Genomic DNA, 22,390 nt, shown 5'->3' on the forward strand with positions numbered 1-22,390 from the left:
AGTTCTAAAACTGTGCATGCAGTCATTGCCACTGACTGTGCTGGATGAACAACTGAAGCTTCAAGAGAAGTCAGTGGTTTGTGACCTGTTAGCAGCCTGAAGTGCAAATGGCCCAGTCGCTTTCTCAGACAGTCAGCATGCATCTGCTCATGTTGATGGTCCTGCAACTTGGCACCAGTGAAACAGTGCTCCTGGACAAAATGAAAGAGGATATTGGAATCTGTAGCATGTAGAGAATTCCAAATACAAATGTGATACTCTTGAGTTAGCTGGAGCAGTTGCCAGCAAATCATGCTGAAAGAACATATTTTCTCTGGTATATATCCTTTCTTTTTTTTTTCCTAGCTGGTTAATGTGGCACCTGATAATCTTTACAGCATTATGAGTGAAGTAGGTATGTGTGACAGCTTTCCACCCTGCACTGTGTATCTTTGGTTAGCCGAGTAGGAGTATGAAGCCTTTTTAAGGTGATAACAGCATTGTGTTAAAAAGGAATTCTCTCTTTGGAAGAGGTAAAAATCTTATTTTCAAAGTAGTGTTTTGTTGGTGGTGGTTTTTTTTTTAATGTGTTTCTGGAAAATACAATGTGGTTTATTTTTAACATATCAGTGGACTATGTCTCCAAAATTGTCATTTCATATTTCATCTTTCTGGTTTGTGCTGTTTTTTCAAACTGATGCTCACAGCTGCTTCTGTCACAGGGCAGATGCATGTTATCCTGCAGGGACTGCATTTTCCCCCAAACCACAGTCTCCTCCAAAACCTCCAGTGGGTTTGTAAGAGGATGTACATCACTTTAAAAGCTTTTTAAAAAGAGGGGAAAGCAGTAAAATGTTAAAATAAAAGTGAAGGGAAACAGCTGCTCAGGATTTTGTGCTGGGGAAAATTTTGTTCGGTGCTGTTTCAGCTCAGCGAGCCTTGCCAGGCAGGTGAGGGTGCAAGGCGGGGGGAGCGTCAGGGCCCCGGCTTCAGTCCCATTTCAGTCGTGGGCCTAATACTTTTTTTTTTTCCTGTAATTTTAAGGTATTTTTCTGGAACTTTGAGAGCTGCAGAAGCGCTCATTAGGACAGTTAAACAGCACTAGAGTAGCCTTAGGACTGTGGTCTCTGTCCCTGTGTGGGGGGAGGCCCTCAGCACCACCTCCCAAGAAAGGATGCTCAGCATCTGAATGGCTGTGACGGGGATTTTTTTAATTCCCTCTCGACACAAGAGGATCTGACTGGGGAGCTTAGCAGCAGCCGCTCCTTTTCCTCCTCCTCCTTCTCCTCCTCCTGCTGGTGCTGCTGGCGGACGTCCGGCAGCCGCCATGGCGCTGGCAGAGGCGGGTGTCTGCGGGCGGCTGCTGCTCTGGCCCCGCATCGTCCTTTTTGGAGACTCCATCACTGAGGTAGCGGCCCCGTGGCGCTCCCCGTGTGCTCTCCTCGCTGCTGTGGGGCCGGTGGGGTTCCCTCATGGAGCTGCGGAGCCCCGTAAACATCCCTGTGCCTCCTGCGGGGTGTCTGAGGGGCAGCCCCAGCCCCGGCCTCCCCTCAGGTTTTCTGTGGGTGCTGCGCCAGCAGACATCCCTCGAGGCCTGGCGTTGGACTAAGTAGGGGAGCCAAGCACAGGGCTTTATTTATTACTGTTTTTTAAGGAAAAATGAGCACTCAACAGCGGTGGGGGGGGGGGAGGGTTGTTGGCGGGGATCAGCTGCCGCTGTCACCTCAGGGGCAGGAGGGAGGCCGTGAGGCGGGAAGGCGAGCCTGCGGAACCCCCAGGGATGCCTTTCAGGGGCCTGTGCTTTAGGAGATTCAGATCCTTTTTGCAGTGAAGGCCGCATATTAGAAGCGTCAGGTAAAATTGTAACCGCTGGTGTTTTAGTGGTGTTTTCCAGAGCCTGCTGTTTGTACTGGGCATCCCTTTGCCGTCCCCCCTCCCCTCTCCTCAGCCCCATCCCCGCTCCTGTGTGGCTCCAGGCCCGCAGCCCCCAGGGACACCTTTGGTGTCAGGGTGACCATGCTGGGCTTGTGTAGAAGTTTCCTCTGAGCCAGTGCCAGCTGGGGCACTCTGGATTCTATTCTGGGGCTGAGTTCCTTTCGGGGAACCCTTCTGGGCAGCGCAGGGTCTCTGCCTTGTGCTCAGCGCTCTGCACCACAGCACGGTGAAGCAGATCACAGAGCTGGGCTCTTCTTTCTGGAAGGAAAGTGGTTCCTTTTAAAGAGATGTTGTGTCTAAACCAGCTCTCTGTGCAGTTCTGTAAGCAGGCAAAGCGCTGTCAGGACGGATGGTGCAGCAGAGGGAATAAGCAAAAGGGGAAGTGGATTTTGATCTTTTTTTTCCCAGTACTAAAAGAAGTAGGTTTCAAACTGCACTTGAGGTAGGTAGCACGCAGAGAGAGGATTTGTGAAAGGTGTCCCCCAGAATGAAGTCATGGTGAAATAATCTTAGTAAAGAACAGGAAAATCAGAAAGAAGATGCTGGCGGTGGGGCTGACCTGCTGAGGAGTGAGTGCTGCTTCTAGTGCCGGTCTAACATGTTCCTTGCGTTTAGTTTTCCTTCCAGGAACATGGCTGGGGGGCATTCCTTGCTGAGAGACTTGTCAGGTAAGAGCTTACATTTTAGACGTTCTTACTAGCATGCCAAAAGGCATGCAGCTGTTCAAAAAGTAAAGTATCACAAATTAGTATTCAGTGTGTATTTGTTAGCATTTATTTATTTATTGACATGGGAATTTCTTGCTGGTATCCATCCCAGTACTGGTGGAAATACTCATTGGAGGTTGCTGTAAAGCTTGAGTGGAAAGAAAAAAATATCCTATTTTTTTTGTGAAAGTTGCTTTTCTGGTTTCATAGCCTACGTGATAACTAAATACCTTAGATGCAACCTGTGAGTGCCCTTTCAGAGCATAAAGTTACAATTCTGCAAGAAACTCCTGTGAAATCTCATTGATTCTGAGATGCAGAGGCAGTTATCCTGACAGAATAGGTCAGAACTTCCCAAGTTTCATTCTGGTGGGGGAGGTGTTCTTTTTGATATGTGTGTCTGTTTCAGAAAATGTGATGTTGTAAATCGGGGACTCTCGGGGTACAATACCAGATGGGCTAAAGTGATCCTTCCAAGACTGATCAGTAAAAGTTCTGGTGCTGAGAGTACCGTTGCAGTTACGATTTTCTTTGGCGCTAATGACAGCGCTTTGAAAGGTACGGTAACTCTTTTTTTCCTGTGACCTGTTCTCTTAAGACAGTTTTAGCAGAAGAGACAGAAAGTTACACAGACTTTCCTTCTTCTCCGTGAAATAGCTGTCCTTTTTCATTTTTACAGTGGATTGATTTTATTTGTATTTAAACCATAAATTGCCTTCTCTTTCTCTCTGGCCAAGTTTTAATAATAACAGTAAACTTGAAGGTGCTTAGGAATTAGTCATATATCCAACACTAAAAATTGGAGTTGGGCATCTAGCTGATTTCTCAGCCCTTAAAGCAGCCCGATGAATTCTTGGCAGTTGATGAAATGAGGGAAGCTAGCACTTGGATTCTCTTTAAGATAAGTATAGCAATATGCAGAGCTTAGTCTCATCAAAAGGATAAGATCAGTACATAAAGGACTGTCTGTGAAGCCCCTGGGAGTTTCCAAATTTTCTCTGCATCCAACAGAGTTAAAAAATCTTAGGTTTTGTTTTGGGTGAAGTTTGCAGTGATGATGTGATCTAACACTAAGATACAGCCTGTAAGAAAAAGCATCTCCAAAAAAAGGTGTTTTCTTTTTCCCCGTGCCTCATCTGTATTATTTTAAATAATGCTGTATTTAAACTCCCGATTTGTCTGCTCTGCATGTTGAGGAACTGCATTTCCCCACCACACTTCTGGAATGAAGCAGGTGACCTGCTTACCAAAAGTGAGAAGTGCACACTTCTGTGCTCCGTGTAAAAAGCGTCTACTTGTCATGTAACAAATGTGTAAGCAGCTCAGTTTTACGTCACTAATGCTTTTCCCCCACCCCTGGCAGATCTGAACCCTAAGCAGCACGTTCCTTTGGAGGAATACGCTGCGAACTTACAGAGCATGGTGCAGTATCTGAAGTCCATAGACATTGCTGAGGACAGGATCATTCTGATAACGCCGCCCCCTCTTCAGGAATCAGCGTGGGAAAAGGAGTGCCTTGCCAAAGGTAAAGGAGCGATGCTTCTGGGCAGAATGTCTGCTTTTTAGCCCCAGAGTTCAAGTCAGTGATCCCAGCCTGACAGATGATCACTTTTGTGTTGGTGCCAGAGTGCGTTTGTGTTCTCTGAGCTGATGGGAAATGACTGCTGGCTGTTCTGCTACACATCTTTGGGATACGCATGTGGAGTAACTACCGGCTAATTAGTCGCATCCTTCTGAAAGCGCTGACTGATGTGCTCATGCGTCACACTGACAGAAGTGGCTGCCCCTTGGGAACCTGGGTTTTGTCGAGGTGTCCCAGGCAGACTGCATCATCCTTGCAGCTTCCAGAACACCACCAGTACCAGAAGGGATGTTGGCATCACGTACCTCAGGAAATGTTGGAACAGTCACAGCGCACTTCACGCCTCTTTGGATAAGCAGTAATAGCCCAGGCAGCTTTATTTTAAATGTTAACAATAACAACAACAAAAAACAAGAGAGAATATCCCATTCTAAGGATGTCACAAAGCTTAGAGCTGTACCTGTGCATCCTCTGGTGGGCAAACGCCCGGTGTGTTACTTGGATTACACATCTGCATACATGGAAGCCAGTGAGATAAGCTTGTCTCCATATTTAGTTTCTAATTTAGAACGTTGTCATACAACATAATCACAGCTTCCTGTTACCGAGAAAGCATCCCTGGCATGATGTTATTGCCCGACTTTTTCCGTTCGAGGGCTTTGCTGTGTGTCAGTGCTCACTGTGTGATGGGCTCTGGACTGCAGGGGCTTGCAGTCTCATCAGCAGGGCCGATTTTACGTTGCAGTTGCAAAATAAAAGAAAGTCCTAGCATAATGCAAGTTGCATAAGACTCTCCTCGACTCACACCAGCTCCAGAAGTTTCCTTTCTGTTTCCGTGCTCCTTCTTTGTACCTGCTGAGTAATGGTAGGCTGGGCGGGATTGTCAGTGCAGGGAAGATAAATGGGCTGGGGAGATGCCGTGTTTTGGGGCTTCAGAGCTGGCCTTGACTATGAAACATCTCTGTTTTCATTTTCAATTTAAGTTTTTGAAGAAAAAATGCATTAAATACCAGGTGCTTGTTTCTAGTTCTGCACTCCCCTGCCGTCAGGAACTTTTTGCTGGAGATCACCAAACCTTTTCTTTGTGTCTGGCAGGTGACAAGCTAAATCGCCGCAATGCCACCACGGGGGAGTACGCCCAGGCCTGTGTGCAGGTAGCCAGGGACTGCGGGACTGACGTGCTCGACCTGTGGACACTGATGCAAAAAAATCAGGTACGGGGCCAGGGGAGAGACGTTGAAACTGGAATCGCTGGAATGATGCTGAAAATCCCCAAATCCCACCTGGGAGAAGTGACAAAATATTCCAGCAAGGTACAACATGCCTTACTACAAGCTGGCCGTTAGCCGTGCTTAGCCAATGGTTAGCTGAATCATGCGATCATGTCTGGATGAACGGCAGTGACTGTGGCTGGCAAAGCATTCTCTTAGTATTTAAATACAAAGGGCAAAAGCAAACAATCTGTATACCAAGAACTTAAAAATTAGTCAAGGCTTTCTATCTGCAGCTGGCAAAGATACTAACACACGGCTTTAACCTCCCCCGCAGGATTTCTCTTCCTATTTGTCTGACGGGCTTCACCTGTCAGCCAAAGGAAACAGCTTTCTAGCGGCACAGCTTTGGAAACGCCTGGAAAATAAACTGTCTGCGCTGCCCTCGTTGCTTCCTTACTGGCGGGAGGTGGACCACCTGCACCCCGAGGCCAGCCTGCTGTGAGGACGTGATGCAGGAGCCGCAGGAGCCAAGCCTGCTGACGGACAGCCGGTGCCAGCAGTGTGCTGCAGACGTAAGAATAAAGATGAGACCGGCGGGTGTGTCGGGGGTGGTTTGTCTGCGTGCATCCCGTGCCAACAGGCTGGAAAGGTCTGGTGATAAACTCCGTAGAAGAGCTGGGGGGAAACTGCGCTGAGCTGCCCTGTGACTGCAGGAAGGAAAGAGGCTGCCCTGCGGGTGGCCTGCCCTAGCTCCAGGGCGATGGATGCGGTCTGTCACTTTTAACCACCCAGATGCTGGTATGTAGCAGCAGCATAGATTTTTTTTTTTTTTTTGTCAAGAACAATTCATGGCTGGTGTGTTTGGCTGTAATGAAGCAGTAAAAGCCGTTATCTGCGCGTTGGCAAGGTTTTTGGTAGCGATATTTCATAGTTTGGGGTGTGGGGGGGCGTGTGTTTAGGCTGGGCACCAGCAGCAGCTTCTTTACGCCTGCTTCTTGCACAGAGCCCGGCTGTTCAAAGCTGGGCAGCGCCTGCAGTCCTGGCATCAACCTGGTGATGCTCGTGCTTTTAGCCACGAGAACACAAGCAGAATACAAAGTTATCTTTACACACCAAAAAAAAAAAAAAAAGTTGCCTGAAACCTGGATCAAATTCAGCAAGCAGCATAATTAGGATGTGACATAACCAGCCAACCCTATAGCAGAGAAAAATGGGAGTACTACTGGAATGTGGATTAAAGAGGAATAAATAGCACATCACTGCAAAGAAATAAATCACTCTGGGCCGTGCTAACAGTTTCATGGAACAACACAGGTTAGGCCACCACGAGGCCTCGAGTGATACATCGTGTGGTGGGTGACTGATGAGGGAGCACCGACATCGCCTGCTTTGTCCAGCAGCAGGAGCTTGCCTCAGCTTCGTTAAAGAACTGAGCCATTGGCCAGGACCTGCCATGTACTGTGCAACAGCGTTACAAATGGGCTTGCAGCTGGTTATTTTTCATGTCCCTGGAGCCAGCCCAGAAGCAAGTTGGCTCTGTTTGTAAATGTTTATGAAGATTAAACTGGACTGTCTGCTCTGTAATAATTTCCTGCAATAAAGGCTAGCTAAGGAGTGAAGGGCTCCCTGCGGAAGCTGTCACCTCGCTTTAGCTGGTAAGAACACATGCTGCAGGGGTTTCTGAAACCCTGATCAGATGAGGGGATGGATTACAGGATTTCAGAGGTGAAATGATTTCAGGTGTGTCCCTGTGGGACACCCCCCGAGCACTCAGTACACAGCTGCTGGGAGCCTGAACCCCAACCCACACCTCCAAGCCCCTTTAGCTCGCAGTTTGACAGCTACTGATCTTTCTGAAAGGACTGCACAGAAACAGCTCTTGTTTAATTGATTTTTTTTTTTTTAATATAAAAAGCTTTTATTGTATTGGGAATTAAATTAACTAACTCCTCACACGTGTACTTCGCACAGAATCAAAAACAAACCAACAAAAGCAAACCAACTGAACCAAAACCAGTACACCAAACACGAGCTAGTCAGGTAGGAATACCGTAAGGCACACATTCAAGTATTAGTGTAACAAGATCCTCGGGTGCGGAAGGCAGAGACACGCAACTCTCTCAGCACAGCTTTGGTTACTTCCCATCACATTTAAAAACACAAAGGCTTTCCCCAGCTGTGCTTCCTTGGTGGCTGAGCACAGGCTTGTAACAGTTAAAACGGGTCTGCTGTCGTTCACGTGTCACGTCAGTTTGATTAACTCATTATCATGGGAGAAAACAGAGGCAGAATTAAATGCTTCTTTGCTGTCGTGATAGCTGCTCTGCGACTCCCCGTGTCAGTCCATCTGCTACCAGGCTAACCCAGCGCTCAGCTCCCAGTCCCAGCCCACAGAACCCCCGTTGCAGCGCTCCAACCTTCTGTGCAGGTACGCTGAATTAAAGGGCACCACTACGAGGCACCTGCTCCTAACGATGCATCGTATTATCTGCATGGGACTTGGAATCCCTAACATCTCCTCCTCACTACGTGCCCTAGGAGTTCAATCAAAAAAAAAAAAAGCTTTGTTAAAGTCACAACTGTTTTTAAACAACCGCGCTCCTGCCATGGAGTGTGGTAGTTTTTCATTTCTTTAGCAGTCGGGCCTTCCAAAGGCCACATAAGCCCTGAAAAAGGAGGCTCAGCTCTTTGAACATCTTGACGATAGCGTTACCTATTTCAAAGTAATGCTCAGAGAAGCATTCGTGCACTGAAATGACTGTAAACAATTAGTTGAAACAGTTCCCATCTGCATAAATGATTTCTCCATTTACCCTTCTTCCTTTTCACCACCACCTGCAGCACAAACAGCTCCTGCTGCAGAGTGGGAAAACCATTTCTCTGCCATGAAAACAGAAGACAAGGCAACCTCACAGCGAGACAGAAGAGTTTCATGCTAGAGGAGCATTTCCGTGCACTGAGTAAGGTTTAACCACCTCTGTATGAGCCTTTTATTTTTGTTTAAAGCCGTATGGCAAACTTCTTGATTCTGATTATGCATTTCGTTAGATGTCGTTAAACCATCACTGTTTTCTTACTCTCGGTTTGTTCTCCAGGCACCTGTAATGTTTAGACCTCTGCTTACACGTACCTCCGATGATCTGTTCTATAAGGAACGTGCCGCAGTGTTTTGTTGTGTTTAAAAAGCCCCTTGATTTCGTCTATCAGTGCCAGCAGACCACAAAACATTAAATTATAAAAAAAAGGCTGATATACACAATCCGATATCCAGGAGGATATTCTGGTTTGCACCACAGGTTGAAGGAAATGTTAGAGGTCAAGGAAACAGAAAAACAAATCCAAAAAAAGCTTTCAAAAACAAGCCACTTTTAGTTTGGGTTTTCGTTTTTTAAAAGATATAATGCTCTAATAAATGTAATTTAAGGAAGGTCATACACATGACCAGCATCTGCAGTAGGTCACTTCCTTATTTCCCCCGCTCCCTCACAAAAATATATATACATATATCCGTATTTATATAAATGAAATGGTTTTAGATCCAAACGGGCTCGTTTTGCACGCACGAGCCGTGCGCTCGGAAGGCAGCGAGGCGCTAGCACTCCGTCTCTTTGCTGTCCACGCGGTTCTGGCGCTGCAGTTTGAAGGACGCCGCCTTCTCGCTCCTCGTGACGGGGTGGTCTGTCAAGTCCTCGAAAGATTTTGCAGCCGAGCTGCTGTTTGGGAAAGGGTCCTTCTCAAACCCGTCCTCGTCGATGTGGGAGTCAGTGCTGGGGTCCTCCTGGATGGTGTCCATCCTTTGATGGTCCTGCTTGGGCGCCGTGGCCGCCGGCGGCACGGCGGCGATGGGCTGCAGGGGCTGGTGCCGGCTGCTCGACTGCGCCGCCGGGAAGGGCTTCACGATGCGGACAGAGGCAGAGTCCAGGCTGCTCAGCATCTCCACGTTCTGCAAGGGGGAAAGCAAGCAGGTTCTAGCTCGGGATTCATGGGTTTTTGCTGGTTTCAAGAACGGGTTAAATAAAGGCACCCTCATGGAGCACCTGCGGCTCAGCTGGGGGGCTGAAGGCCACCGCTCCCCTCTCTCTGTTCCCTTATAGGGGATATCCAACAGAAGTCATTCTTTGCACTGCTTTTTCTTAAGAAGTCCAGCTACGCTAAGCGTTGAAGGCAGAAAGCCCTTCTGTCTCTGCTGGTTTCTGCTCCATTTAAAGCAACACGGGTGACAGCATCAGAGGGACAGAGGTGACAACCCAGCCCCACCTCCCCTGGGGCCTCGCTCTGCTTTGGCCAAAGCTCGGGCTGGCAACGCAGGCTCAAGCCAGACAACACCGGGAGCTCAGTGCAAGGAAACAGCCAAAGGTACAGCTTGGTCCACATCTGGAACCCGAGGAGTTCCCGGATTTATGTTAAAGAAGTCACACTGAACACGGTGTCAGAGACCTGAGGGGACCGCTCTGATCACACCCAAATTCTGCAGCCCCAATTAAATTAAATTCTGTTGATTTCTGCTTCTATTTGAGCATGGCTTGGAAAATATTCAGAGATTTCCAGGCATGAAAAATCCCTACAAACCTTAGTAAATGCTAATAATGGACAAGGGAATAGACAAGAGAGTAACATGAGAAGTAGGATGAAGTGTTTAGATGCTACCTCGTGTTTCTGAACTGCTCCGTACTCGGCAGATTCGAGAGAGACTGGGTTTCTCTGTTAAACCTGTTACTGGTGCAAGGAGCCCATTAAGTACAGCTGCAGCCTACAGCTACATCTGCTTCTGGAGTGTTTCTTGACTGGATCCAAGTACGGAGATCCACGGTGACTTTTATGGCATGCAACAGCACTTATGGAGGACTTGAGGACTCAAAGTACCATCACCTCTGGTTACATGCACGTAGATTACAGAGGCAATTTGCCTCCGAAGTCTGACTCCAGCATACTTCCTTCAGCAGCTAAGGAGCTCTGCAAGGCTCCCTCCCCCCTCCCATGACAAAATGACCTTTCTTTAATACTGCTGCAGTTATTAATAAATCGAGCTGTCAAAGCACCAGACAGGATGCCCAAAAATTTTTGTCAGAAGATGCCTCAAGCTGGACTGTAATTAAAATTTATCTGTGCACTTTTCTGCTCTTCCCCTCTCCCAAGTCAGCCTCTGCAGAGCGAGACCTGTCACCACCTGCCACGCGACGGGTCCTTGCACCCCGGGGCTGACTTTTCTGTAAGTAAGAGGAAAGCCTCAGCACGCCCAGCCGCTGAAGGGCCTGCACACAACCGTTCTGCAGCAGACACACCACGTTCTGCAGAGATTTCTCTGCCGCATTGCCCTGTGCTTTGCTGACACCGCTTAGCTGGGAACAAGCGGCCTGTGGTCGGAGCTGCCGAGTGACCCGTGCCGAGGGGACCCTGTAAGAGCGGCGCCGGCAGCGCACAGCAGAGCACGGTGGCTTCCTGCCTCAGGAGCTGTGGTTGGGGTGAGAAAGCTGCCTTGTCAACAAGGTCAAGGCCCAGCTCTTACAGGAAGGAAAACCCAGACCTGCCAAGCTGTGGTGCTTGATACATCAAACACCAGCTTAGGCAAGAAAGTGGAGTTTCTCTCAAATCGATGCGTCTGTCCCCAGCTCGAGGCACGGGGCTGCAGGAACATATTCAGACAGCAACTTACACTGGGGCAGAACAGAGACTTGGTGTTCTCCTCGTACTGCTTGTCCAATTTCTTGTCCTATTGGGAAACAAACAAAAAGTAAACCAAAGCACACACACACAACATTAATTTCCCAGATGCAAACAATGCCCCTGTCCCAGTTTCCCTGCAGGGACACAGTGGGGTTGGGGCTTTCTTTCCCCTTCCCTACATCCCCTTCCTTCCCATCCGTCCCCTGTGCTGTGCTCACGGGGCGGCAATCCTCTGCCCTAACCCCACGCCACGTGCCCACGTTCTCAGTCGCTGTGACCTTTCTCTCTTCACCCATGCACTCAAGCTCAACCTACACCACTTCCTGCCCTGGGTGTCTCCACAAACTGTGGGGAGGGCTAGAGAAAACTTTGACTCTGATGGAAGTTATCAGAATTATGCTTGGGCAGAACCTGGAAGGCAGAAAAATTATCTGCCCAGGGAAGAACAGGAAGGGCTCCAGGAGACAGCCAAGGGAGCATGGGGCTGCTGGAGCCTGGCAGAGTGTGGCAGGAGTTTTGCCTGTTGAAGGGACACATGCTAGGTGCTCCCTTGGGGCTTTCCTAAAAGCTTCCCATCTCCTCCTCCCACAGACATTTGCCATTCGCAAGAGGAAGGGCGCTCTCCTACAGCTCAGTCTGACAGAGCGGTCACCTCGAGGCAGCTTACTCACCACGCAGTGCACAAGGATGCTGAGAGGAATCCAAAAGAGTAAGGAGAAGACGAGCACGGAGCCCACTATATTGTCTGCTAGGAACTTCCCTGGGAAATTAGTTCAAATCCATTAGTGACAGCACAGAGCATTTCGTGAGGGTACACACAAGTCCCCATTCCCACTGCAAGCCAGGTCACAGGATTTCTCAGATACAACACAGGCTGCAGGACTAGCCCAGCATAAGAGAAATTGTAATTGTTTTTTTCCTTTTTTTAAGCAAATTTAATATAATTTTCTAAAATAGTTAACAGTAACATTTTTCCCTGCTCTTCTCTGGTATGAAATGCTGACAGGCCGTAACGTTTAATACCATGAGACCGGGAGCAGGCTGTATTTAGTTAGCCAAGCTTCTTCTCTCAGTTACAAGACACGCTGCACATCAGTTACCAGATTCTGATTCTAGTCTTGTGACAACAAAAAATACACCTACTTTTGAACAGAGATGCATCCTGCATCTACTTAACTAAATAGCTTTAATAATTACCCAGGAAATTTATTACGTACATATATTTATCTTAGAACTTAAGTTTGAAGGCCCCAGCCCCATACAGTCACAGGTATGTGCACAGCACTACCAGGAACGCAGACACTGTTACCCTGTCATCACACCAGCACCTGCTCATTAACAGTTCTGGATGATTACAGTACCGGAGTAAGGCCCAGCTCCGCTGGGAGGTGGCTACCTGCTCGCGTTGCACGCTGGGGATCGGGACCAAGGAGGCACGCTTACCCTTGCCAGCCAGTAACTCAGGCACACAGCTGGAGGTCGTTTTATTCAATGAGAGAAATGAAGTTTTCCTTTCCCGGTCTGTTGACATTTAAATCCCACTGAGGGGCCTACTTTAACTCTACTATGCTGCAGCTAGCTGACCTCTAACAAGACCGCTATTTCCTTTCCTCTGATTGACCTACTTGCTGGTGTGTAGACAAGAAGCTTGCTGGAAGCGCTATCATCTTTTTTACAAGCGTGGAAGATGACTGGGAAATAATGGAGAGGAAAAATGCAAAATGCTCCCACCCCTTCAGCCTCAAAGGCAAGATATTCTCAAATCTTATGCAAAAATACATCTGTATATCAAAAACCAGCTGCTAACTACCCTGTCATACAGATGAGCAAAACCAGCCAGCTAACTCCCCCTGTGGTTTCGAGGCTCATGGCATGAACTGAAAAACCCAAAGGACATGGTTACGCATCTTACCAAAGGTATTGATGCTAAGTTGGTCTATGAAATCCCAAAATCGCTCAATCACATCCTGTACTTGCTTCTCACATTTGCCCTGCAAAAGGAAAAAAAAAAAAAGAATCATCTTAGGCTACGTAAGCATTGGCTACTTGCTTCTTGGAGGGGGAGGAAGATGCAAAGATTGTAATGAAATAAAAAGTGTGTGGACGCAGCAGCTCGCACACATTCTGAATAGATTTACTCATTCACAGCTTCACTGGTCCATTTTTATTGCCTCTATTTTGCCTCCCATGTTAGGGAACACAAAACTCAAGTTTCTGGAGAGGTTTAAGCACTGGAAGACCAAGTTCCCACTACCCACCAAAAAGGCTGCAGCTCTCAGGCACCCATGGTTACGGACAGACTTCCAGACCTGGCTGTGCAGATTTAAACGCAGCAGAGCATGAATCCTTCAGCTCTGCAGCAGAAGGGCTGAGGTACACCCTCCACAATTCACGCCTGCCAACACCCAGCTTAGCTTAGCCAGTCAGGGCCTGCAGGCGGCGGCTGGCCATGCAGCTGCACATGGAACCGGTCACCGAGCACCAGCGACCCGTCACTTTCTCCCTGCCACAGGCTCACTGCCCCCTGGAGACACTGCCAGCCAGATCTTCATCAGATTGCTTCCTGGCCTGATTCAGTTTAGTCGAAATTAATTGGGCTGATGTGCACAGCTGAAATAGCAAGCACTGCTAACATAGCGGAGCTGTGGCAGCGCTCATCCACTGCCTTCACACGAGCTGCAGGCTGGCTGAGCTGCGAGGAGCAGCAGAAAAGGGCCTAGGATGCAGTGGCAGAAGTAACAGCTTCACCTTGCTCGGCTCTCTGCAGGCCTGTATCCCATCCGCAGCCTCAGGCACCCTTTAATATTTAGGCTGTGGAGAGGTGCATGATGTTTTGGAACTCTGTCACGCTGGAGCCACTTACGTTTGTGTCACAGAAGCCCACAGTACAGGGTTTCCCCTTGCGCAGGAACAGGAACTGGTCGTTGGCATCAACGTACGGAACGCACCTGTCCTGCTCGTCGCGGCAGCACACCTTGCAGGAGTTATCCGTCTCTGTAAGAAAGCCACAGGCTCGATCGTCAGCCCCCAGCGGCGCTGAGGGTCACCGCAACCCCAAACCAGGCAGATGTCCCCGGGCTGACCACACTTTCCTGCCCAGCTTTCCAACGAGGAAGGCAGGAACATGCAGGGCACCCGGTTTTGGGCACCCCAACGCCAAGCCCAAACTCAACAGACCGGTGCCAAACTGAAGCAGACGCCCTGTTATGAGGGGACATAGTAGGACCAAGCTCTGCTAGCTGATGCCCCAACACTGCGGGAATTAACAGGCAGGTGAGGAGGTTCCACTTGTTGGAGGCCACATCTGTCCAAAAGTCATTTGGCAACTCCTTACAATCAGAGGGCAGCCAGACTTTCCCTCCTGTCTGCCCGTGGCTGAGGAAGAGGAGGGCGAGAGCACCCTCTCCTTTAACTAGGGTGCAGACCCTAAGTCTCATTTAAAATTCTCAACCCAGACCTCCAGAGGACAGGAGGACATTTACGTTCCTTTTCCAAGCAGGAAACACCAGCCCTGGAAAACCAACAGCTTAAACTCCAGGTTTTTTACCAGAAACCTGAGAGGGTCCATAAATTCAGCTCTCCCAGGGGCTCTACCCCAGCTCTACCTGAGGAGCAGAGCTGGGACATTTTGGCCCAGCCCCACGTCACCCACCGTTGCATGCACACGATCGGAGGTTCTTCTCCCTCTCGCAGAAGGGGACGCACTCCCCATCCTTGCACTTCCCCATGTCCACGCAGACCGTGTCATCCGGAGCATTCCCCGGGGGAGGGCACTCGCTGCTGTTCCCTGCAGATGGGGTCAACAGGGTGAGGACTGTGTTAGAGCAAAGGGCAGAACACCTAGGTGTGCAATAGAAAAGGGGTAAAATAGAGAAAAAAATGAAATCCAGACTCATCCCAGGGAGAACTCCCATAGCTTTCTCTTAGCTTGCAGCTGCAGGCTGCCTGCCGAGTCCTCTGAGAGGCAGCAGAAGCTTTGGAAGCTTTCAGCAACCCAGGCGTTGTGGCTCTCCAGCGACCAAGCACTATGTGGCAGACCCTGGAGGGGTCAGTGAAGCACCAGCAGCTGACTGGTCTTCTTGCCTCCAGAGAAGATTACAAGGAGGAAGTAAACCATTGGGGAGGTGAAGCAGAGCCACCAGAGAAAGGGCGGAATTAATGCAAGGTTCAGCTCATTCCTGTCCCCTCCCCATGACTGGCCATTTTTTTTTCTTTAAGGGAAAGAAAAAGAGGAGGGGGGAAGAAGAAATCAACATTCTCCATGTTCTCCTGGGCAGTAGCTCACCAAGGGGCTCCTGAACTACAATGAAACCCATTATAGGGCAGTTTTGTGATGCTTAACTGGTCTCTAAAATTAGTTGTACCGGACGAACAAAGGGCGCTAGTCTGAATGCTGAGCTAACAGGACGCTGAGCCTGGAGCATTTGGCTAGCTGATGTAAGGGAGGCAGAGCCATGTCCTACCAGTGCAGAAAGACTCTCCTTTACAAGTGGCATTTATGGCTTCTTGGCATTTTTTCTGTGCGCTCTCAAACTGGCAGCCTTTGCAGCAGGGGCTGTTCCGATCGCTGTGGAAACATCAACATGAAAGGAAGAAATATTGAGCAATTTTTTTTTCCAAAGTACAAGCATGACAAAGCCAGGGGAAGAGGATGTTTAGAAAAAAAAGCTACTTCAACATTCACTCAACAGTTGAAAAATCTCTGCACCCCTGTCAAGACCATCCTCTACCCACTCTTCATTTACCAAAGATGATGAACCGAATGCACACAAAGCACGACACACTGTAAGACAACACAGGGGCTCTTACACTTTTTCAAGGCACTTAAATCCTCCTTGTCGCCTTCAACTTGCCATGCAACCTGGGACAAGATCTCATACTGTGTTCTTCCCCACAGATTTCCCCCTCCCTGCCTATCCTGAAGGTTTACTGCTGTATGCTGTGCTCTCTCTATTCTGCACCTAGTGCCCTCAGCACAACCACGTTCATTGAAGTTGAGGGAATTTCTCAGCGAACAACAGGATTTACGTGAGTTTTATCTCCTGCAGCATGGTGCAGAGCTGAACCATGCTCTCCCCACACATGAGAAGTTGCAGCTCCTTTCCCCTCACCTGCATTTGGCGCCGTCTTTCAGTTTGCAGTCTGCAGAGCAGCAGGGATCAGCCTGTTGGTGCAGGAGGCCGGGATCGCACTCCTCCCCCTCGTCCACCCTGGAGTTCCCGCACACTTTGTTGTTGCGCTCCTTGAAGCACTCCTGGGCCTTGATCTCTATGGTCCTATGGATGGATTTTTTGCTGCAGCTTGAGAACATCTAGAGAGTCACGAGGGGAAAGAGCAGCACTGAGGAGTGAACCTTTATGTCAACAAGTGCTTCTAAGACAGTCTTGGCCTCCTTAGACCTCCAAATTCCGAGAAATTCTGAAAACTCAGAAAGCAATAACCTCTCCGTACTGACATTTCAATAGCTTGGAAAAATTTTAAGGTAAGAAAATAATGGCTGGGTCCGTAAAGGATGCACAGATATCCTCACGGCCTGGCCCAGGGTCACCGAGCCAAACCGCGCTGCTGCTTCAGGAAGGGCTGCACAGGAAGGGCTGCACAGCTGCAGCCATGGGGACGCTCCGGGGTGCCTCCTGGCAGCAGCGTTAGGTGCAAACTCTAAAAAGTCAGACTAGACTGCAGGCTACTCGTCCCCTTGATATCTTGGTTTCTCGGCTGTGAAACAAGCATGATGCCAAGTTCCCAGTGCAACTGCAGATTTCTGAGACTGGGAAGCAGCACTACCAGGCTGTGCCATCTGGGAGCCTCTCTGACAAAACCACCCAAATGCTGTTTAGCGCTTGGTGCTGCAGGTCCTGCATTTGAACCTTGCTGATGGCTTGCTCTCAGGAGCATTTGGCCACAGCTGATGACAAACAATTGATTACAAACACTACTGGGACACACTATGAACTCCAGTGAAACTCCTAAAACAAAGAGCATCTTGCAGGGCACCCAGCTGCACACAAACATGCTTTCTTTTTATGCCTGATCTGTTTATTCCCATCTGTTTCCATTTAGGAGAATCATTAGCTAAACGGTCTTTCTGTGCAAAGGATCACTGGCCATGGGGGGGATGTGTGTGTGGAAGCAAAATTATGCAACGATACCTTATTGTTTTCATGATCGCCACTGACAGCAATGGGATACATAACGTATTTCCCTCCCTGGTCTTCAGTGGGGGCACATTCTGGCAGGCTGTCAGGATCATGCTCTGCTCCAAAGTTATGTCCAAGTTCATGCGTCGTAACCAGGTCAGCCTCCTTTTTGGAAGAGTAAACAAAAAAAAGTAGTGCTGAAAAAAATCAGTCTGAGCAGGACAGGAGAGGTGATCCCAAGCCACCGGAGAGGTGATTCCAAGCCACCTACAATTCTCAGATACACACTTAGATGGAAGAGCAATTTCTCCAGTATCATGTTTTTTAGAGGTGAGGAACTAAAGGCAAGTAAAATCATGGCCCGCTTCCAAAGGCACATTCCAGGACTAGGTCTGAGTACTAGACCACTGTTAAAGGCAAACCGTTGTCCTGGAATACCCATCTATTTTGTTTTCAACGCAGAATAGATACTCAGAATATCCAGATCTGATTTTAAAAGGCATAAAGTTCAAACCAAAAAACAAGCCAAACACACACCAGCTACCACGATTTGCCAATCTCTTGTTCAAACTTATCTTGCCATTAGAATTATTCCTTCTAAATGGATGGTTACATTATGACCGCTGAGTAAGCTCCTCTTTTGCACGACTACTAGGAAAAAGACATCCACAAGTGCAGCCCAGCAGGGGTGAATTTCCAGCATTTTTACCCGACAGGACTCCTGCCAAGGATCCCAAACCAGAGCCCCTCTTCGTGGCCTTGACCAGCAGGTGGTGTCAAGCTCACAAGGTGACAACCACAAAGAAAACTGGCACAGAAATAAAAGTTAAGCACAGGGAGACTGTTTATGAGTGAGAAGTAAGTTTGGTGAGGAAGCAGTCATTTCTGCTGCTCTTCAGGCACAGGCAGGACTACGCGCTGCAACAACACGTTGTGTTTGGGAGAGGGCTTTAAGCAGATTTTTTTCTTCCTTTTTAAAGCTGATCAGACACTGTGCAAAAACTCTCCCTGTGAAAAGGGCCCGTGCGCACCTACTGCTTCATCCAAGCTTTGTGACTCCTGCTGGGAAGACGTCAAACTCAATCTCCTTTGTCAGCCAAGACAGGGCTCCAGCTTGGAGACTGAGCAACAAATGCAAATAGCGTGGCAACAGCTAAGAGCTCTTTGTCAACATCCCTCTAACACAAAGCTTCACTGTCTTTTTTTTTTTTCCTAGCTTCTTGACAGCTTCTGTGCCAAGTTTTAGCCCACACACCAATTATGAATTCCATTTATAATCAGGCTACAGCAACGCACAGCTGAGAAATCAGCAGAAGAGAAAGATGTCCAACTACAAAAATCTGGGAGCTGCAAACGCCGGCACTGCTCTGGTATCTTTACAAGCAAAACAAATCGCATGTTCAGGCCTTTAGGCCTTTACTGTCTCGTTAGCTATGAAAAAAATCCAGAGAGTATCAATTTCCATTAGTATTAGTACTAATTAGTATTAGTACTAATAAGCCCTGTCTACTCTACAGTTCTCTGCTCTGTTCAAAACACACACAAAATCAGGTAGATGAACTCCATTAGAAGGTCCAAGCTAGACCTCCTACTCTGCCTGCACTTTCACTGTTTCACCTTGCACGTAGAACAGGCCCAGCATTTCTATCTTCCATCTGCATGCTGCAGAGGCATACAATAGCAAAGATAGTTTTCTTATTTCAGTCAGCAGACTAATTGTATTTTTGCTCTAAGTCTACCTGCTGTGTAGTATTTCTTGTCCCGTTTGAGAATAATTTTTTGTTTTAAGGAAAACACATTTAATTTTAGGTTATCAAAATCCTGTCTGTAGCTGGATCTCCTATTAGACACTGGCTACATTTCCCCATCCCTGTTCTCTGTGAATTCAGTCTTCAATTGCACTCAGCCCCAACTCCCCTTGTCAACAAGGACAAAAAAATAAGGGCTCTGTGACCTAGATCCTTGTCCCCTGGGATCTGACTCAATCTGAAAGCCAGCAGCTTGCTTCTGACGGCACAGAAGCTTGTCACAATCCCAGCAAACATCACCAACAAACACGCACGTACTCCAAACGTTCACCCTCCGCAGAGGAGGACACTCTTACCTTCGTGAGGATGGTTTTCCCGTAGTTCTTGGTGCTGGTTAAGCCACTGTTCAGATAGATGTCTTTCTTTGCAATCTGACTGTAATAAGCTAGAGAGGTGAGAAAGAAACAAATCAAATTGACAAGCGTTTTTCTTGGTTTCAATTTTTTGTTGGTTATTTTTTTTCCTTTTTCTTTCTTGGAAGTGGATGTGTGACTGTTCCTTGTTTGGCAAAATGAACAGCTTTATTGTTCTCACAGACTCACCAGTCAGCCTCTTGCCAGTTTTTTCTTTTCTTTTTTTTTTTCAGTGGGAGCTCTTTAAAGCACAGCACAAACAGCTCATGTATTGCAGTAAAGGGGATCATACAAGAAATTTCCAAGACAACAGCATCTGCCATTCCAGAACTGTTGCAAGATGCACCCAAAGTGGAGCTTAGTCTAGCCAGGCTGCGGTGGCTTTAACAAAGCTTGTTCAATCCAGATAGCCTCATGACTTTTCTTCCCTCCCTTCTTTTTCCAGCTCCAGCCAAGAAAATGGCCATCTATTCTATCCAAAAGAGCCACCAGAGACTGTGCAAATAACATGTCACAATCCCTGAAAGCTAGAAGAGGATTAAATACAAGTAACAAAAAGTAGCTTTCTACCCACAATTGGAAAGGAAGAAAAGGAAGTCTTGCCTTTAGGACAAATGCCACCGTGGCTGTTCGGTCTGGGAGAGCCAACATAAGCCAGTCCAAGCGTTCCCATATCAAAATCTTGATACGTGAAAAGATGAGCAAGGCACACGTGAGCTGCTTTCTCAGCGATATCAAAGCTAAATTGCTTTAAAGAAAGAAAAAGCAAATCTCTGTAAAACACTTGAGTGCATATCAGATAAATACAAACATTTATCTAATGAGGCAGGCACCTCCTAAATCTGGTTAAGTTAGGAAAAAGCAGCTGTTATCTGTCCTACAAATGTGAAGGCAGTTAAAATGAATGCCCAAGTACATTGTATGCATCTCTTTACGTAACTTGTCTATTCATTTCCCCTTTCTCACACAGAGGGGAAAACCAACTACACCCATTTGATGAAGGTCACAAGGCAGGCCCGGGGCCAGATGTCCCAGGACTGCCTTTTTTGACTCAAGCAACACATCAATTCCAGTTGGTGTGTGCTCCATAATCATACAAAGAACCCCCTTACCATGGGCTACAGGGCACATCTGCTAGTTTGACTTTGTGCAATATCTACACAGCATATGAAGGAACTAACAGAGTTTCATCCGTTACTACAGAACAGCTGTGTGAGTAATTCTCTGTAAGGGACATTTTTTCAAGGGTTCCTACCTACCTCTAGCAGCATTTTCACATCCCAGGCATCCTTCTTATCATCAGGGTAACTTTTGGCCATGTTGTAATGCTTTTGTCCAGGTTGCACGTGATTTGGTTCATTGTGGATGATGATCTACATTTCCAGAAGGGTGACAAGACAACATTGAAAAATGGTGGTCAATTGTGTAACTACAAGAAGTTTGCAATGTAATTCTAAATGTCTCTAGATCTGCAAGTGGAAAAATTCAGACTCAGCACGCTCCCAATGTTAAGCTTTCAGCCTCTGCTAATTAAGGTACACTGACTAGATCTGAAGCAACTACACCTGCCATTTTAGAATAACAAAAGCTGTCACTGAGATGTTGTGCCTTGAGATGCGTGTTAAATCAAAATCAACACAAAAAACAAATCAACCGTAACAAATACAACCAGGATTTATATCATTTACATCTAGTATAAATAAGCCCAAACCGCCACAGAGTTCTAGTTAACCAAAACATTTTCTAAAGGATTGCTACCTTCCCGGTAGCCTAGAATCAGTGCATCATGTTGCTTTCCCTTTCCAATCCCCACTGATTGTCTCTCCTTCCCTGTTCCTGGAGAGCCTTGTCCAGAAAAACAGCAGCTAGCTTGTACCATGAGACAGGTACCCGTATGCCACATGACAGTTCTTGCAGAACTTTCAGCAGATGGACTCCTTTTTAATGCACTTTGCCAAACTTCTATGTGCTGACTTCCAGAAGCCATCATATAAATTGAAGCCACTACATCCTCTGCCTCCAACTCTACACTATTCTCTCCACTATCATGATATTATGATGTTTAAGTGCAGTCAATAAAGCTCTTCAAGCAGGATTTGTGTTTTTTTTTTTTTCATCTATGTTTGAGGCACACTCAGGCTTTATAAGCTAAGCACTAGCCAAAGACAGAAACATTAAGTATATGCCTAAAGGATATGTCTGACAGAAACAAAAACTGCTCACATTCAGGAAAAAAGCACCTCTGAATTGAAATTACATACAGAAAGATGCTCCTTGAGAATTCCCATCTCAAAAGCTGCAAGGAACTACAAATGGACATGCTGTGTCAAATCATCAACACCACCAAAATGAAAAGCACTTCTGGATGCAGTTAATAACGTAAGATCTGGTTATTTTAGCTCTAATACAGATAACAAAAATCAGAAGCCCTGACATTTAAAATACGTTCTTATGCTTTCAGTTGGAAACCCTTCGCATAGCTCAGTGAATACCTACCTGCTCTATCTGTATGCCGTAACCTTTGAAGGCCCCATTGTCCCAGGATGTATTTCGGTAGATGTCATCTACTCTGTCTATCAATTCAATCTATGCAGGAAAGAAAAACAAGTTATTTAGTTCTGAGCTTTTGTGTATGGAAGCTCAAGACGCTCAGAGAAGCCGCAACGTATTTATCTAGAAAACACTCACTCCAAATTAAAATTGAACCTCATAAAACACAACAGACGTATTCACTGATCCAAAACCAACAGTGCTTGGATCCAGAGAGCATTATCAAATATCCCTGAAAATTTTCCATCGTAAAAAAGCAGTACAAACTTTGCTACTTATCACTTTCATCTGAGTAGCGGAAGAGATAATATTAAGAACAAGACATCTTGGGAAACACTCTGTCCATATAGTAGTTTTCCAAGTTTCTTTGAGGGAAAGAGCAGAGAGAACTGTTTTTACTGCTTTGTTTTAGCACTACACTTATCTGACCCCAAGGCCTGCTTCCCTGTCTCAGACAGTAA

General features: G+C 47.2%; 2 protein-coding genes across 4 annotated transcripts in view; one reads left to right on the top strand and one right to left on the bottom strand.

The window, feature by feature from the left end:
- The first annotated feature begins 1,228 nt into the window (after positions 1–1,228).
- IAH1 (isoamyl acetate hydrolyzing esterase 1 (putative)) lies at positions 1,229–22,089 on the top strand. Of its 3 annotated transcripts, none has more exons than XM_035322738.1 (6): positions 1,229–1,387; positions 2,530–2,582; positions 3,031–3,179; positions 3,985–4,146; positions 5,299–5,417; positions 21,841–22,089. In XM_035322738.1, exons 1-6 carry the CDS (start codon positions 1,307–1,309, stop codon positions 21,865–21,867), a joined length of 591 nt encoding a protein of 196 aa, XP_035178629.1. In that variant the 5' UTR covers positions 1,229–1,306; the 3' UTR covers positions 21,868–22,089. The 3 variants fall into 3 exon arrangements, with proteins under 3 accessions (XP_035178629.1, XP_035178628.1, XP_035178627.1); XM_035322737.1 differs by lacking the exon at positions 21,841–22,089 and adding an exon at positions 5,730–5,920 and having other exon boundaries at positions 5,299–5,468; XM_035322736.1 differs by lacking the exon at positions 21,841–22,089 and adding an exon at positions 5,752–6,320 and having other exon boundaries at positions 1,230–1,387.
- The window catches only part of ADAM17 (ADAM metallopeptidase domain 17), a 34,135-nt gene continuing 19,044 nt past the window's right edge, over positions 7,300–22,390 (bottom strand). Inside the window, exons 7-20 of the mRNA XM_035322726.1 lie at positions 21,876–21,965; positions 20,639–20,752; positions 19,983–20,127; positions 19,323–19,411; positions 17,231–17,383; positions 16,193–16,392; positions 15,545–15,648; positions 14,734–14,868; positions 13,945–14,075; positions 12,994–13,072; positions 11,753–11,841; positions 11,071–11,127; positions 8,989–9,360; positions 7,300–8,957 (exon numbers count right to left, since the gene is read on the bottom strand). Coding sequence (XP_035178617.1) covers positions 9,010–9,360; positions 11,071–11,127; positions 11,753–11,841; positions 12,994–13,072; positions 13,945–14,075; positions 14,734–14,868; positions 15,545–15,648; positions 16,193–16,392; positions 17,231–17,383; positions 19,323–19,411; positions 19,983–20,127; positions 20,639–20,752; positions 21,876–21,965 — 1,737 coding nt within the window. The 3' untranslated portion in view covers positions 7,300–8,957; positions 8,989–9,009. The remainder of the gene's footprint in view (positions 8,958–8,988; positions 9,361–11,070; positions 11,128–11,752; positions 11,842–12,993; positions 13,073–13,944; positions 14,076–14,733; positions 14,869–15,544; positions 15,649–16,192; positions 16,393–17,230; positions 17,384–19,322; positions 19,412–19,982; positions 20,128–20,638; positions 20,753–21,875; positions 21,966–22,390) is intronic.

This window comes from Oxyura jamaicensis, chromosome 3 (genome assembly GCF_011077185.1).
Source record: "Oxyura jamaicensis isolate SHBP4307 breed ruddy duck chromosome 3, BPBGC_Ojam_1.0, whole genome shotgun sequence".
Taxonomy (NCBI): Eukaryota; Metazoa; Chordata; class Aves; order Anseriformes; family Anatidae; genus Oxyura; species Oxyura jamaicensis.